Source organism: Erythrolamprus reginae, chromosome 3 (assembly GCF_031021105.1).
Source record: "Erythrolamprus reginae isolate rEryReg1 chromosome 3, rEryReg1.hap1, whole genome shotgun sequence".
NCBI lineage: Eukaryota > Metazoa > Chordata > Lepidosauria > Squamata > Dipsadidae > Erythrolamprus > Erythrolamprus reginae.
In genome coordinates, this window is record NC_091952.1 from 67,420,361 (window position 1) to 67,435,113 (window position 14,753).

Below are 14,753 nucleotides of genomic sequence, written 5' to 3' on the forward strand. Positions count from 1 at the left end.
GGAAAAAAATGAGTCAGTAGATACAAAGAGGTGATACTGAGTTCATTCCTAAAGATCTAATACTGTGCTTCAAAGAAATATTGAAGGCTATGATTGAAACTCTGTTGGGAAAAGTGCTGCTTAGAAGATAAATACATACTGTACCATATTTTACATGGATGATATAGCCATTTATTTCAGAACACCTGTTGAATGAAGAACTCTTAAAGTACTTTCATGCACGGTTATGTAAAAAGAAATTGGATATTAATTACCAATGATTAAAATTACAATTTTGCCTCAAAATCTGGTTAATAGACATCTAAGTATCTGGCAATGGTATTTCATTTTAATGGTAATAAGAAAACAGATACAATAATTTTTTCCAACATGCGTAGAGAACTGCAACTATAAATCTTCATTTCTTAAGATCCAAATGTAATAATTATATCCCAGCTTTCTTTAACACATTTCAAAGAAAGCACATATACAGTGGTACCTCATCATACGAACCCCTCGTCATATGAACTTTTCGATATACAAATCCGGGGTTAGGAATTTTTTGCCTCTTCTTACGAACTTTTTTCGCCTTATGAACCTGCTGCGGCCGCTGGGATGCCCCACCTCCGGACTTCCGTTGCAAGCGAAGTGCCCGTTTTTGCAATCCTGGGATTTCCCTGAGGCTCCCCTCCATGGGAAACCCCACCTCTGGACTTCCGCGTTTTTGCGATGGTGCGATTTTGCTGAGGCTTCTCTCGCTGGGAAACCCCACCTCTGGACTTCCATTGCCAGCAGAGCACCCGTTTTTGCGATCCTGGGATTCCCCTCCTGGGATTTCCCTACAGCATCGCAAAAACGCAGAATTCCGGAGGTGGTGTTTCCCATGGAGGGGAGCTTCAAGGGAAACCCACCAACGCAAAAACAGGTGCTTTGGCTTGAAAAAGGTAAATTTTGGGCTTGCACGCATTAATCGGTTTTCCATTGATTCCTATGGGAAACGTTGTTTTGTCTTACGAACTTTTCACCTTACGAACCTCCTCCCGAAACCAACTAAGTTTGTAAGACAAGGTATCACTGTATTTTAGGTTTCTAATTACTGAATTTTTAAGCTCAGAGATTCAGATGTGAAGATATCTTCCAAAAACAGTTTTATATCTTGATGCAGACATGATGAAAACACAGGCAGGTTTATGGTTACTGGTATTTTAAATTCATATTTGAATCTGTGACCTCAAAAATGCTTTTTAAAGTCATCCCAGTTTCCTATGTAGCTAACCCATTTCATCCTTGATGGTGATTTCCAATTTACATGGAATATAACATTAATGTTGAAATTAACACTCTTATGTTTTTTTCCTGTTAACCTATTCTTTCTTAGGGAAAAATTTGTACAGTGGTGTAGTAGTGATTCTCCCATGCCTCTGGAAGGAGAGTCCAGCATGGGATTTAGCTCAAATCTTATTGGTAGGGACTGAGTTTTAAATTAATATAATTAACATATTAAGTAGGTACCGCCCCCTTGCTGCCCCAGTACCTCAGTTTTAAAAAACTCAGTCTAGGATAGGGACGCTGAGTTTCTTGCTCCTGAAGGAGTAGATTTAAACTGTATTTTAATAAATGTATGAGTGTAATAAATGTAAATAATGAATTACCGTTTTAATGCTGTTGTTTATGTCTTTACAGGTCTTTACAGTGTTAAGGGGTTTCTGCCCTCCGCGGGCAGCGCCCCCATCGTTCTCCTTATGGGCCTCTTCTCCCCGCGAGTACTGCCCTGAAGAGGAAGGTTGAGCCGGAGATCCCTGGCCTCCGTGGCCATATCTGGCTCGTTCACCCCAAGTGGGAGGGGTCTGCCCCCTACCCACTTACGGGGGCGGCGGACAGACGATCTAGTCTGGAAAAGCGGCAGGCGCGCTTCTCAGCTGACGCCGGGAGACGCGTCTGAAGCGCTTCACAGCTGATTGCTTAAAGCGCGCCCAGCCGAAGCCGCGGAAGGAGCGGGCTGCCGCAGGAGACATAGGCGGCGAGCCGCTTGGCAATCAGGGCATGCTGACAGCCGAAAGCCACGGCGATTAACGGCCGTGCACACCGCCGCCAGGGGAGGGCTCACCCCCAAGGGCGGCAATCATTCGCGCCCGCCATTTTTTAGGCATTTGACGCGCGGGAGGGAATTCCCGCCCGATTTTCGGCGCGCTTTGGCTGGGAGCCAGGAGCCGGGCTTGTAATCTGCCCGGCAACAAGTCCATTGGCTGAGAGTCTCACTTGAGGTGAGCAACGGCAGACATTTATTGCTGTCACTTGCGAGATAGTCAGTCTCGGTGTATTGGATTTTTGGCTTATTTCTACCAAACGAACATTTGTGAGTAAACGCTGCCCCATTACTTTAATAAGGATGGCTGACCAGCAGGTGCATCAGGGACAGGAGCAACCCCAGTCTGCTCTGGTGTCCTCCAAGGGCAAGGAGAAGGCTTCCTCTAAGACCAAGGCCAAGTCTTCCCAGTCATCCTCCTCCTTGAAAGAAGCTGAGAGGAAAATAAAGGCGTTAGAGCAACGCCTGGATGCAGCTTTGTCTTCTCCAGCTTCAGGGGTTTTCCATATACCCCCTTTTCAGCCACTTACACCGGTGGGGCCATTGCCATCGGGGATCGTGGGCTCTGCCTCAGAAAGGGATTGGTCCTCAGACCGTCAGGCCTTGCCATGCCCGACTCCACCGTTGCCCTCGCCTCATGGCAGACCAGAGAGGCCTGCCTCAATCAGTCAACCCTTATATGGGCCTTCTGCTGGATCACAGGCAGCTGGGGCTCCTTCTGTATCCTTCACACCTACGGCTGCAGGGCTTAGATCCCAAAGTGATGTCTGGCAGACCTTTCCTCCATCCCTGCAGGACATTATTGCCAACGTATATGCACAGGGAATGGTGGTCAGCACCCAGCGAGTAACACCTCCATTACCACAACCGTACCAGCCCAGGGATCTTTGGTCAGCACCACCGCCACCTCCTGGGCTGGACTCATTGGCGGGAGACACTGGGTTTCTGGAAGAAGACAGTGAGCATGGGCACAATGAACTATCTGATGATGATTATGCCTGTCCAGAACAGCCAGCTCCCGCAGGACTGTTTAAGCCAACGTTGTTTAGGCTGCTGTTGCATAAGGTGAAGCAAACCTTAGATGTGCCAGGGGCGAATGCACCTACAGATGCAGGGGATGGACTTAGGACTTCTGCTTCCCTGTGTAAGGAGCAACCTAAGGAATCCGACAACGTGCCTGCAATGGAGATATTCGTAGAAAATATTAAATGCACCTGGCAGCACCCAGCAGAGGCACAGGGTCCCTCCAATGTGGAGTGTCGCTTCAATTTCCGCCAGTGGATAAGCCAGTGGCCACACTGGTATCCAATGCCGTCGTCCCTTCGGAGACTGCGGATAGTCTCAAGCCGGATGAAAGAAGGGCTGAGACACTCCTGAAAAAGGCCCATCAAATGGCAGCATGGGCCCTGCGGGCGGCATCTACTGCATCCATTTTCAATAGGGCATCCATCATGTGGATTCAGGAGGTACAGGCTAGGATGGGGTCTGAGGATTCTCGCCTAAAGCAGGATTTAAACAAGCTCCTAGCGGCGGCCGAATTTTCCGCAGATGCCACCTTGCACGCGGCGAAGTTCTCCGCAAGGGGCATGGCTTCCACAATTTTTTCTCGGCGCCTCCTTTGGCTTCGACATTGGCAGGCGGATGCCAAGTCGAAATGGCGCCTGTCATCTGCCCCTTTCCAGGGCACAAAATTGTTCGGGGAGGTGTTGGAATCTGTCCTTGTGGAGGACAAGGACAAGAGGAAGATCCTCCCCAGATCCTCTAGACGTCAGGATCGCAATAACACCCCGTACCGACGCCGGCAGCCCTTTCGATGGGACCCAGCCTCCGGAACCACCCAGGCCTCCAGACCTTATTCACAAGGTCAATATGGGCAGTCCTATTTGTACCGGGGTGATAGGACCTACTTCCAAGGCCGGGGCAGAGGGTACCAGCAGGCGAGACGCCCCTTTCGGGGTTCCAATCAACGAGGCTTCCGTGGAGCCAAGTGACTCCATAGGGCAGGTCCCTTTGGGGGGAAAACTCCAAAGGTTTTGTACCGCCTGGAGGACCACATCCTCCGACGCCTGGATCTTGGACACAGTAAGCCGGGGCCTACGCCTGGAGTTCCTTCGTATTCCGCCTACCCATTTTGTGTCATGTCCAGTGCCCAAGGACGTTACCAATCGGACATTACTAGAGCAAGAGATTGCGCATCTCCTAGAGATCCAAGCCATCGAGAGGGTGCCAGCCCAGATGGAGGGCATGGGGTTCTACTCCAGGGTCTTCATAGTGCCCAAGGCATCGGGAGGTTGCAGGCTCATTTTGAATCTGAAACACCTAAACAGGTACGTGTTATACCGCAGATTCAAGATGGCCTCCCTTCGCACGATCCTTGCGTCAATCCGGCCCAGAGATCTCATGTCATCCATCGACCTGAAGGAGGCATATTTACACGTTCCCATTCATCCGGAGCACCGGAAATACCTCCGCTTTTATGTCCAAGGGATTCACTATCAGTACCGGGCGATGCCTTTTGGCCTCTCTTCCGCACCGCGTAACTTCACCAAGCTCCTGGATTCGCTAATCACCTCCTTACGGTCCCGATCAATAAGACTTTTAGCTTACTTGGACGACATCCTCGTATTGTCCAGGGATCTGGCGACCGCGTGGCAGGATCTACGGGACACGGTAGCGCTGTTGCAGGAACATGGCTTTACCATAAACGGGAAAAAAAGTCATTTTTCGCCCACCACCACTATAACCCATCTTGGCTCGGTTATAGACACCATCGCCATGAGAGTTTACCTATCTCCAGAGAGACAGCGCAACGTTCAGGACTTAGTCACCAATTTACGTCATCAGAGGATGGTGCCGCTGGCCTTCCTATCCAAGGTCCTAGGGACTCTAGTGTCGTGCGTGGACATCGTTCCCTGGGCACGGTATCATTTTCGCACGCTGCAATGGACTTTACTTCCCTACCAAAAGCGACGTGTGAGTCACACACGCAGATTAATTACGGTACAACGAGGCCTGCGAGACTCCCTAAAATGGTGGAAGTCCCGGGCGATACATCAAGGGTCCCCCTTTGGCCACCACACATCATTGTGACTACGGATGCCAGCCTCCTGGGTTGGGGAGCCCATGTGGACCATCATGTAACTCAAGGGTTGTGGCTTCCTCAGGACTTGATTCCTGTGAATATCAATTTCCTGGAGCTAAAAGCTGTGCGCCTTGCCTTGCTGACCTTCACAACACTTCTCCAGGGAAAGCATGTGTTGGTTCGCATGGACAATGTTGCAACCAGGGCGCACCTCAACCACCAAGGAGGGACCAGATCCCTCAGGTTGATGGAGGAAACGCAACTCCTCTTCGACTGGGCGGAGGTCCATCTTGCGTCACTCCACGCAGAGCACATTGCGGGGGAAGACAATGCTCAGGCGGACTGGCTCAGTCGGCAAGCAGTGGATCCAGCGGAGTGGAGTCTGACCCCACAACTGTTCCAGCAAGTGACCAAAAGGTTTGGCAACCCGAAGGTAGACTTATTCGCGACTCCGCACAATGTCCAGCTCCCGAGGTTTTATTCCAGATTTCCCACACCGGGAGCCGAGGGGACCAATGCCCTGTACCTTCCGTGGCCCAAGGAATTGCTATACGCTTTTCCACCAACACCACTTATTCCAAGGGTCATCGAGAAGATCCTAGTGGAACAGGTGGAGGTCATCCTGATAGCACCGCACTGGCCGCGCCGGGCTTGGTTCGCAGACCTGATGGGGCTCTCAATTGCCCAGCCCTGGAGGATCCCAGACGATCAAATCACCCTCACTCAGGGAGCGATATTCCATCCGGAGCCGCAGTGGTTCCACCTGACCGCTTGGCGCTTGAGGGGGACAGATTGAGAACCTGGAACATTCCTGAGAATGTCATCGCCACGATCCAGTCGGCCAGGAGGCCTTCAATGACTAGGATCTACCAGGCTACTTGGGCCGCATTCACCGCTTTTTGCAAGGTCAGACTTCAGCGGCCGCAGGATGCTAGTTTAGTCTTGGTGTTGGAGTTTTTACAATCCGGTCTGGAGAAGGGATTGGCTCCCAACACCTTAAGAAGACAGGTAGCAGCTTTGGCAACAATTATTCGATCTGAGGATGGTGGGTCATTGTCCCACCATTCGTTGATTAAAGACTTTCTGAAAGGGGCTACCAATAGGCATCCTCCACCGATACGACGTTTCCCTACTTGGGATCTTACTGTGGTATTGCAAGCGCTCACAGCTCCTCTGTTCGAACCGCTGAGAACTGTGCCTTTGAGGATGTTATCCCCTAAAACAGCGTTCTTAGTGGCCATTACATCGGCACGGCGGGTGTCGGAGCTGTCGGCCTTGTCAGTAAGGCCTGACCTTTGTACATTTCAACCTAATAGGGTGATCCTCCGTTTGGACCCAACGTTCATACCTAAGGTCAACACCCACTTTCACCGGACACAGGAACTTGTCTTGCCGGATTTCTGCGTGCATGGATCACATCCGTTGGAACTTAAGTGGCATAAGGTGGACGTGCGCAGAGCTCTGAAACTCTATATCAGGCGCACGGCTCCTTTTAGCAGGACTGAGGCCTTGTTTGTCTCCTTTGGCCAACATCGACTGGGTCTCAGTGTCATCACAGACCATTAGTCAATGGTTGAAGCTTTGTATAGCAGAAGCGTACAAAGCAGGTTCCCAGACATTGCCTAGTGGAATCACGGCTCATTCTACTCATAGTGCCGCTACTTCAGCGGCATGGGCCACACAGGCATCGATAGAGGACATCTGTAGGGCGGCCACGTGGGCCACCCCTACCACCTTTATACGGCATTATAAACTGGACACGTTTGCTTCGGCTGAGGCGGCCTTCGGGAGGAGAGTATTGCAACGAGTGTGTGACACTACAGGGTCATGATTCAATGATATCCCTCCCTTGAACACTGGAACTTGGGTATATCCCATGCTGGACTCTCCTTCCAGAGGCATGGGAGAAGAACCGTTGAACTTACCTGAACGGTCTTCTCCATGTCCTGGAAGGAGAGTCCATACCCTCCCATTGAACCATGGACAGTTGTTGCATTCAGTTAATGGTTGTTGTTTCTTGTTAAATAAATTCTGTTTCTTAATTGAATTCGTTTTTTAAAACTGAGGTACTGGGGCAGCAAGGGGGCGGTACCTACTTAATATGTTAATTATATTAATTTAAAACTCAGTCCCTACCAATAAGATTTGAGCTAAATCCCATGCTGGACTCTCCTTCCAGGACATGGAGAAGACCGTTCAGGTAAGTTCAACGGTTCTTCTAAACATTAGACAGCAATGTGTTCTACCTAGTATGCTAATTTCCCCTGAAAATTGGAATTTTTTAATATGACAGCAGTTTACTCCAACAGCTAGAAGTTCCAAAGTACAGAAAGTTTTTACATTGCTGTGTTGAAAATATTTTCTTTCCACAGTTTTAAAGGGGAAATACAGGAAAATCCTATACATGAAAGAGTGATCCTTTTGTAAAATAAGAAAATTGGGACCGTTGAGGATACCCTTTTTTAACTGCCTGCTATATAGAAATTTGTGTATTAATTATATCTTCCTGATATTGTCAAGAGCATAAATGCTATTATAACAAATTATAATGCCTCAGCAACATGTAAACTTGCTACCTTTTATGTTGCAATTTACAAAATTTTCCAAAAACTTGATTAGGAATAAACTTTGTATAAAAATTGTTTGGCATTTTATAAGTTAAAGCTCACCTGATATTAAACATCTAATTACTTTTAGACATACAATACAGTATAACCATCATTACTGTCTATGTAATTCAGTGTACTTTTTTCTATAGTTGGTTAACTAAGTACATGTATCTTTGGAATCCCTCTTGGTGGTGACAGTAACTAACAAAAACTCTCAAAATTTGGAAATAATTTTCCAGATTTATGAAATAAATAGTTAGCTCACACATATATGTATTATTATTATTATTAAATTTATTTGGCATCTCTCTTGACATGGGGCTACTCTAGGTAGCTCACAACCATAAAAAACATAAAAATAAAAAGAAGTTTAAACAAAATAAAAGTACAATAGAACAATAAAATCACTAAGGGAAAAGACAACAAAGGAACTACATTATATGGTTAGTAAAAAAAGGATGTGCATTTTAGGAGCAGAGATCAGGGGAGGGGAGGCAACATCACCTCCCCTGATCTCTGCTCCTAAAATGCACATCCTTTTTTTACTAACCATATAATGTAGTTTCTTTGTTGAAGCCAGAGTTGAATTCCCCCTTTGGGTCTATAGGCCATCTTGCAGAGCCAGGTATTTAAGCTCTTATGGAATAGGAGGTTGGAGGCAGATCTTACCTTGGAGAGCAGATTGTTCCAAAGGATGGGTGCTTGGAAGAAGTCAAAAGTTCATCTGGAAGAAGTCAAGAGTTCTTTCACTGAAGGAATCTGCAGTAGGCCTTCAGTGCTGGATAAGCTGACAAACCTTTTCAGCACTAAGTGCCCAAACTGTAACAAGCATGCATGTGCATGCAGAGCACCAGAAAACCCAAAATGCCCCAAAACAGGCATGTGCGCACCGGCTAGCTAATCTTCAGCATGTGCATGAGGGCCAGCCAGTTAGTCTTTCTGTCTGCCAGAACACTGAAAACCTGAAGATCAGCTGGCCAACATGCACATGCCTGTTTTGGGGGCATTTCTTTGCCATTTCCTGGGTTGTTTTCCAACCTGAAAATGGCCCCAAAACATCTGAAGAGTGGCCTGAAAGTGGCCCCCAAACAGCCCAGAAAGTGGCGTAGAAAATGGCCTATTTTGGGGGCATTTTTCAGGGTATTTTCTGGCACTCTGATGCGCGCGAAGACCAGCTGGCAGGCCAAAGCGCAGAAGAACAGCTGGCGATGGTGCATGTGCCCACAGAGAGGGTTCTGCATGCCACTTCTTTCACACATGCCAACAAAGGGCTAGACATAACAGGACAATATAGTGTCTTTCCCATACAAATTTGCATTTATATTTTTTTATATCTTTTTGAAAGTTTTATATTTGGTTATCTAAAAAGTATTTAAATAAATTTTCAAAATAATTTATTGGGGTTTTATGAAGCAGGTATCTTCCATTAATATCCATGCAAACTCAGAAGCTTAGGAACAGCTTTGCTGTGATTGTACGGAGCAAATAAAATGCTGTACATAGCTCTGTTTCTTGTAGGAACAGAGCTTTTTTCCAATATTTAAGGATTGTCATTCACACTCATTGAATTAAGTGAAATGGAATCCGTCTTTATGTAATAGCAGGATGGTCAGTTTAGGCCTATTTTTTGTTCTTCAGTGCTATAGGATTCCATTTAATGATTTGATATTTGATATTACAGTGTCAAAATTCTTAATTAATTTATCTGGATTCCTTCCAGACTTTTTGTAAGCATTCAGTCTTTCCAGACATTTCTAAAACTTACATTGTATTTGTTCTTGATTTTAATGGTACTACTCTACTTTTCTCATTTGTAAATGCCGTGTGTCTAATTAGTCTGCTGAGACTTTATTAACTGATTCCATAGAACGAAATATTGTTTAGAAACTGCATTGTACTGTTATGTTCACCAACTACATGAATTACGCATTCCAGGAATATTGGCATATGATTAGGTTAATTTGATTAGAGATTTGAGGGATTCATTGTAATATATATTTAATGTCCACCTTTTTATTTCCCATACACAGAAGCCCTAATACTGTGAAAGCAAAAAACAAAACAAAACGAAAACCCCAGGAGTCTCTTTTTTTCCACAGTAGACTAATACAGCCTCTTTTTATAATGCTACAGAAGCAACAAGGGCAATGAGATTACTATGGAGGAAATGCCAAAGAATAAATATCCTTTCCTACTATGAATTTAGATCACATTTTTGTGAACTGAGAGGGAAGGAGAGAGAGAGAATAGTACATTTTGATGGCTAATACAACACCCTAAATTAGATATAATTTAGTTTTTGCAAGATGTAATATATAATGAAACATGAAAGAAGGGATTCAGTAGATGCAAACACTTACTTTTAACAATTATTTCCCCCCAAGAATATTGTAACAGAACAAGAAATGTTGAAAAAGCTGAATAAAGACTATTCAGAATTTTCTCATCTATGCATCAGGACACCAAAGCAGGTATTTTAATAATTTCCCGAAACCTAAGTTAGACTTCAAAATGACTGTTTACTAAATAGTAACTCAAGTATTTTATCTATAGATTCAAGCTCCATCTGTTCGGAAAACTCCAGGATCTTCAATAAATCTTGCCACTGTACAAAAGATGAGAGAGGCAGGATGGACTGCAATCTCCAAAATTGAGAGAAGAAAAAAAATGAAAGAAGCTGGAAAGCTCTTTATTTAAACCAAATCTTTTTCTCCTTTTTCTAAGAATGAATTGTTCAGTTAGATTATATATATATTCAAAGTTACTTTGCTGTTAATGTTGTGTGAAGCCTCAGTGGGTATATAGATTGACATGCCCTTTGAAACTGTTTTGCAAAGTGGATGCTAATCCCAATCCCAATAAGGGCTAGACATGTTGAAGAGGCCACGGCTCTGTCTGTATTGTTTTGCAACATATTTCTTTATATTTACAGTGAAGCCCATCTCATTGCCTGCATTGGAATGAAATACTCTCGTGATCAGTCAATATAATTAATTGTTATTGGAAATGCACTGTGATAATAAAATTATTTTATTTTATGACAATGAGTTAAGTCATATTCCTAATTAGCACAAGGATTTAAATGTGTCCAAAAACACAATCCTTTGTAGCCTTCCTAGTGATGTTTTCATAAATCGGGATTAAGATTCAAGTGGGTTTTTTTCTAGGAAAAAAATCAGTCTAAATTGCCAAGGTCAGTGATGGCGAAAGGGTGCATGTGTGTGTGATAGCACACACATGCTTGCCCACACCCGTAATGAAATGCTCTCCCCCTGTGAATGCATGTACAACCCCCTCCTGCACTGTCCCCCTGTACATGCACACAGGGCTCACTGAAGTCTCCGGAACCTGTGGATGATGAAAAATGGATTCCAGCTGATTTTTGGCTTTCCAAGGCATGGTCGAAGGTTGTTGTCGCCTTCCCCAGGCTTCCAAACTTCCAGTTGGGCTGTTGGGTCCGTTTTTCACTACCCACAGACTATAGAGACTTTCCTGAAGCCTGGGGAAGGTGAAAATGGCTCTGAAAATGGCTTCGTTGGGAGTGCTTTCGCCAAGCGCTCCCGGAATGCCCATCCCACCTCTCCTGTAGCCCCTTCGCTGACAGCCCTGGATGAAAGCGCTCCCAGCAAAGGGACTGCCAGAGGGGTGGGGTGGGCATTCCGGAAGCGCTCAGAGAAAGCGCTCTCACAGCCCCTTTGCTGGGAGCGCTGTCAGTGAAGGGGCAGCGAGAGGGCTGCTTGAGAGGGCTGCTCACTAGCGGCTAGAGGAGAGGAGAATCTGCAGCTGCCACCACTGCTGCAGCTGCCACCACCGCTACAGCCACCACTGCGGGATGAGCCGCACCCCAAGGCGGGAGGCGGAGGAGGAGAAAGTCAGAGAGAGGGGCAGATCGGGCAGGCAGGGGGCAGTGGCGGGAGACTAGAGGTGTGAGGGGGCTGGAGGCAGATGAGGGGGCCCGGACTCCCATGCCCAAACATGGCCTCCTTCCCCGCTGAGCCTCCCGGCCGCATAGGAAATGCAAAAACCTTTGTAAAGTTCGGAGCCTGGTGCGGTTCCTCCCGTAGCGGTGGCTGCAGCCGCAGTTGCAGCTGCAGCTTCTCCGAGCAGGCGGTAGCTCCGAAGCAGGCTCCAGGTTAAGGCGCAGCTCTCCCCCCGCGGAATCCCGGCGGGGGCTATAATCAAATGGGAAATCCTGGTGGTGACAGTCACAAAGCAGGGGAATCCCTGCGGCAGTCAGAGCACACACGCAGTATGAGAGCGCACGTGCAGTAAGAGCTCGGGTTCGTAAAACGAAAATGGTTCTGAAGACAAGGCAAACAAATCGTAAACCCCGGGTTCGTGTCACAAATGTTGTTATGAAGGGGCGTTTGTAAGACGAGGTATCACTGTACTTCCATTTAAAGAAGAAAAGCATTGCTATATTTTTTGTTCCTATATTCTGTTGTTTAGGTATAAATTTTGTTAATGTAGAAATTTTACCTAGAGCCTATTAAACAACAGAGCTAGCTGCCTGCTTGCAATCGTGTAGCATTAAGAGTAAATCCCACTGAAAGAGTAGCTTTACTGCCAAGTAAATATGCATAAGCTTTACGTGGTTGAGAGATAGGGTATTGATTAGTATCAGTTGTATTAATCAGTTGTATCTGGAATCAACTCCCCCCCCGGAGATTAGAATGGCCCCCACCCTCCTTGTCTTTCGCAAATTACTCAAGACCCACCTATATCGCCAGGCATGGGGGAACTGAGACACCTCCCCCAGTCTTTTATATTTTATGTTTGGTATGTATGTGTTGTATGGTTTTAATTGCGGGGGGGTTTATATATTTTTCTTTTAATATTAGATTTGTTTTTATAGTATTTTGAAAATCTAAACTCATTTTATGCAATGCTGAATTTCCATATTAAATAAGTATGTAATTTTGTGGCTAATCTTGGCAAATTTCAATTAATTAATTAATTAATTAATTAATTGTAGGTGTTTAAAAACCTGTAAAGAATATCTGAAATTTCACCTCTACAGAACAAGCAACAAGTATAACAATTATATTCCTATGTCAAAGAACCCAGAGTTCTTTTGCAGCTGGGTTTTCTAAACTGCTTTTAAGACATTCTAGGTAAGATTCTGCTTCCTGTCAACTTACTGAATTTACATCACCTTAACAAAGATACAATAAATATGTTTCCCACTTCCTACTCAAATCTAATTCTTTATAGGAAGCAAAACATAGCTGCTTATTTTTTCAGTAATATTACATTTATGCAATGTTTGTGACATCTTTAAATTGCCTGATTTTAAAAATATTAATCTTTTGCATTTTCTGTAGCATTATTTATCACTGGAGCACATCTAGTGCTTGTTATTTCAATTGGATGGGATTACCCATTTGAGAGCAATATAGAAATGGTAACTTCCATTTCATGAAAGTGTAAATGACTGATGTCAGTGAGTCGTTGTTTTGGTTAAAAGAAAGGTTAAAACTGAATGATTCATACTTAAATGGCAAGGACCAGATGTCATTGGTTGACACTTTCAGTTTTTAGTGACTCTTAGAGAAGTCATTAATTTAATAGATAGTCAGCATTAAATAGATTTGAATTAGGCTTGTCATATGCTATGGTTTATTGATTAAACCACAATGGGCTGCATACATAGGTCATGGTTTATGCACCATAATGCCTAGGCCCATCCAATACTCTAAGTTAAAACCAGATAAATACCATTGTAATTTAGTGCAATGTGTGAATCTAGACATCGCAAGATTAAATATAAAACTGTTTGATCACATTGATGTAGGTCCTGGACAAAACTTTTTTAGGAAGAGAATTCTGAGAATACCTGGAGCAAACCAAAATTACATATACAGAAATGTAGTGTCACAGCCATGGATAATGTTGCCATATGTTGGAATCTTGCTTCTTTTCGCTAACCGTGAGAGTTCATCTACCAGAAAATAAAATTATTTAGTACAGAAAACTAGAAATGTTCAATTGAGGTGGTGTGAGTGGCACACTTCGGAGAGGGGCGGCATACAAATCTATTTTTATTTACTATTATTATTATTATTATTATTATTATTATTATTATTATTATTAAATGCCACATAAATAATAATGGTTGCTTCCCATTATTATGAATATTTAATTTTATAAAGTTCAAATATTTTCTATCAGACCTTTGGATACTCAAAGCGGAAGTATACCTGACTTCTTTTAGTACAACTTTGCAAATTATATTGGAATAAAGACTAATGGAAATAAGTAAGAAAATGTGTACAATACTAACACTTAAAAAAATATTTAAAATTATAACCTCCATTATTAGACTACTCAGTATCCCTAGATACCATACACATTTCCAGAAATCCTAATAATATCCTATAATTATCCTGTAAAGTAAGGTGATAGGATGATTTTATAATTGTATTTTGGTATCCCTCAGTTATTACACGTAATTTTAATGGGTATTCTATTGAACTAAATTTTTTTAAATGTATTATTATTTATTAGACTTGAATGCCGCCCCTCTCTGGATTGACCAATATTTTCTAAGACTCTTCCTCCCTCCCTCCCTCCCATCTCATATGTTATCCATCTCCCTCCTTCCTTTCTCATATTTTATCTATTTGTATTATATTTCTGGGTTTATATAATTGTAATAGCTTCCTCATACCATGCTTGCTATGCAGTCAACAAGGAAAGATATGAAATAAATTAGTGCTGGTCTTAGACATTCAATCTGCTTTTGTTGTGTAGGAAAATTTTCTCATTAAAAATCTATTAAAGGTTCTAAGAGTTATGAACTGTGGAATGAAATAACTCCAATTCCACGTGATCAGGTGAACTTACGTATTGGCATTTTGACTCCATTATTCCATATACCTCCTTCACTGAAAGTAATTTCACTACACTGCAGGTGATGTTTATATAAGAGTTTATGGGCACTTCCACAGGGCAATGTATCTATTTTCTAATCCTTAAGCAATCTGAAAATTCATCC

The 14,753-nt window shown here is 44.0% G+C and overlaps 1 protein-coding gene across 1 annotated transcript in view; it reads left to right on the forward strand.

The window, feature by feature from the left end:
* Window positions 1-10,800, forward strand: part of SYCP1 (synaptonemal complex protein 1) — an 82,932-nt gene extending 72,132 nt beyond the window's left edge. The window contains exons 32-33 of the mRNA XM_070745690.1: window positions 10,141-10,227; window positions 10,310-10,800. Coding sequence (XP_070601791.1) covers window positions 10,141-10,227; window positions 10,310-10,453 — 231 coding nt within the window. The 3' untranslated portion in view covers window positions 10,454-10,800. The remainder of the gene's footprint in view (window positions 1-10,140; window positions 10,228-10,309) is intronic.
* The last annotated feature ends 3,953 nt before the right edge of the window (window positions 10,801-14,753 follow it).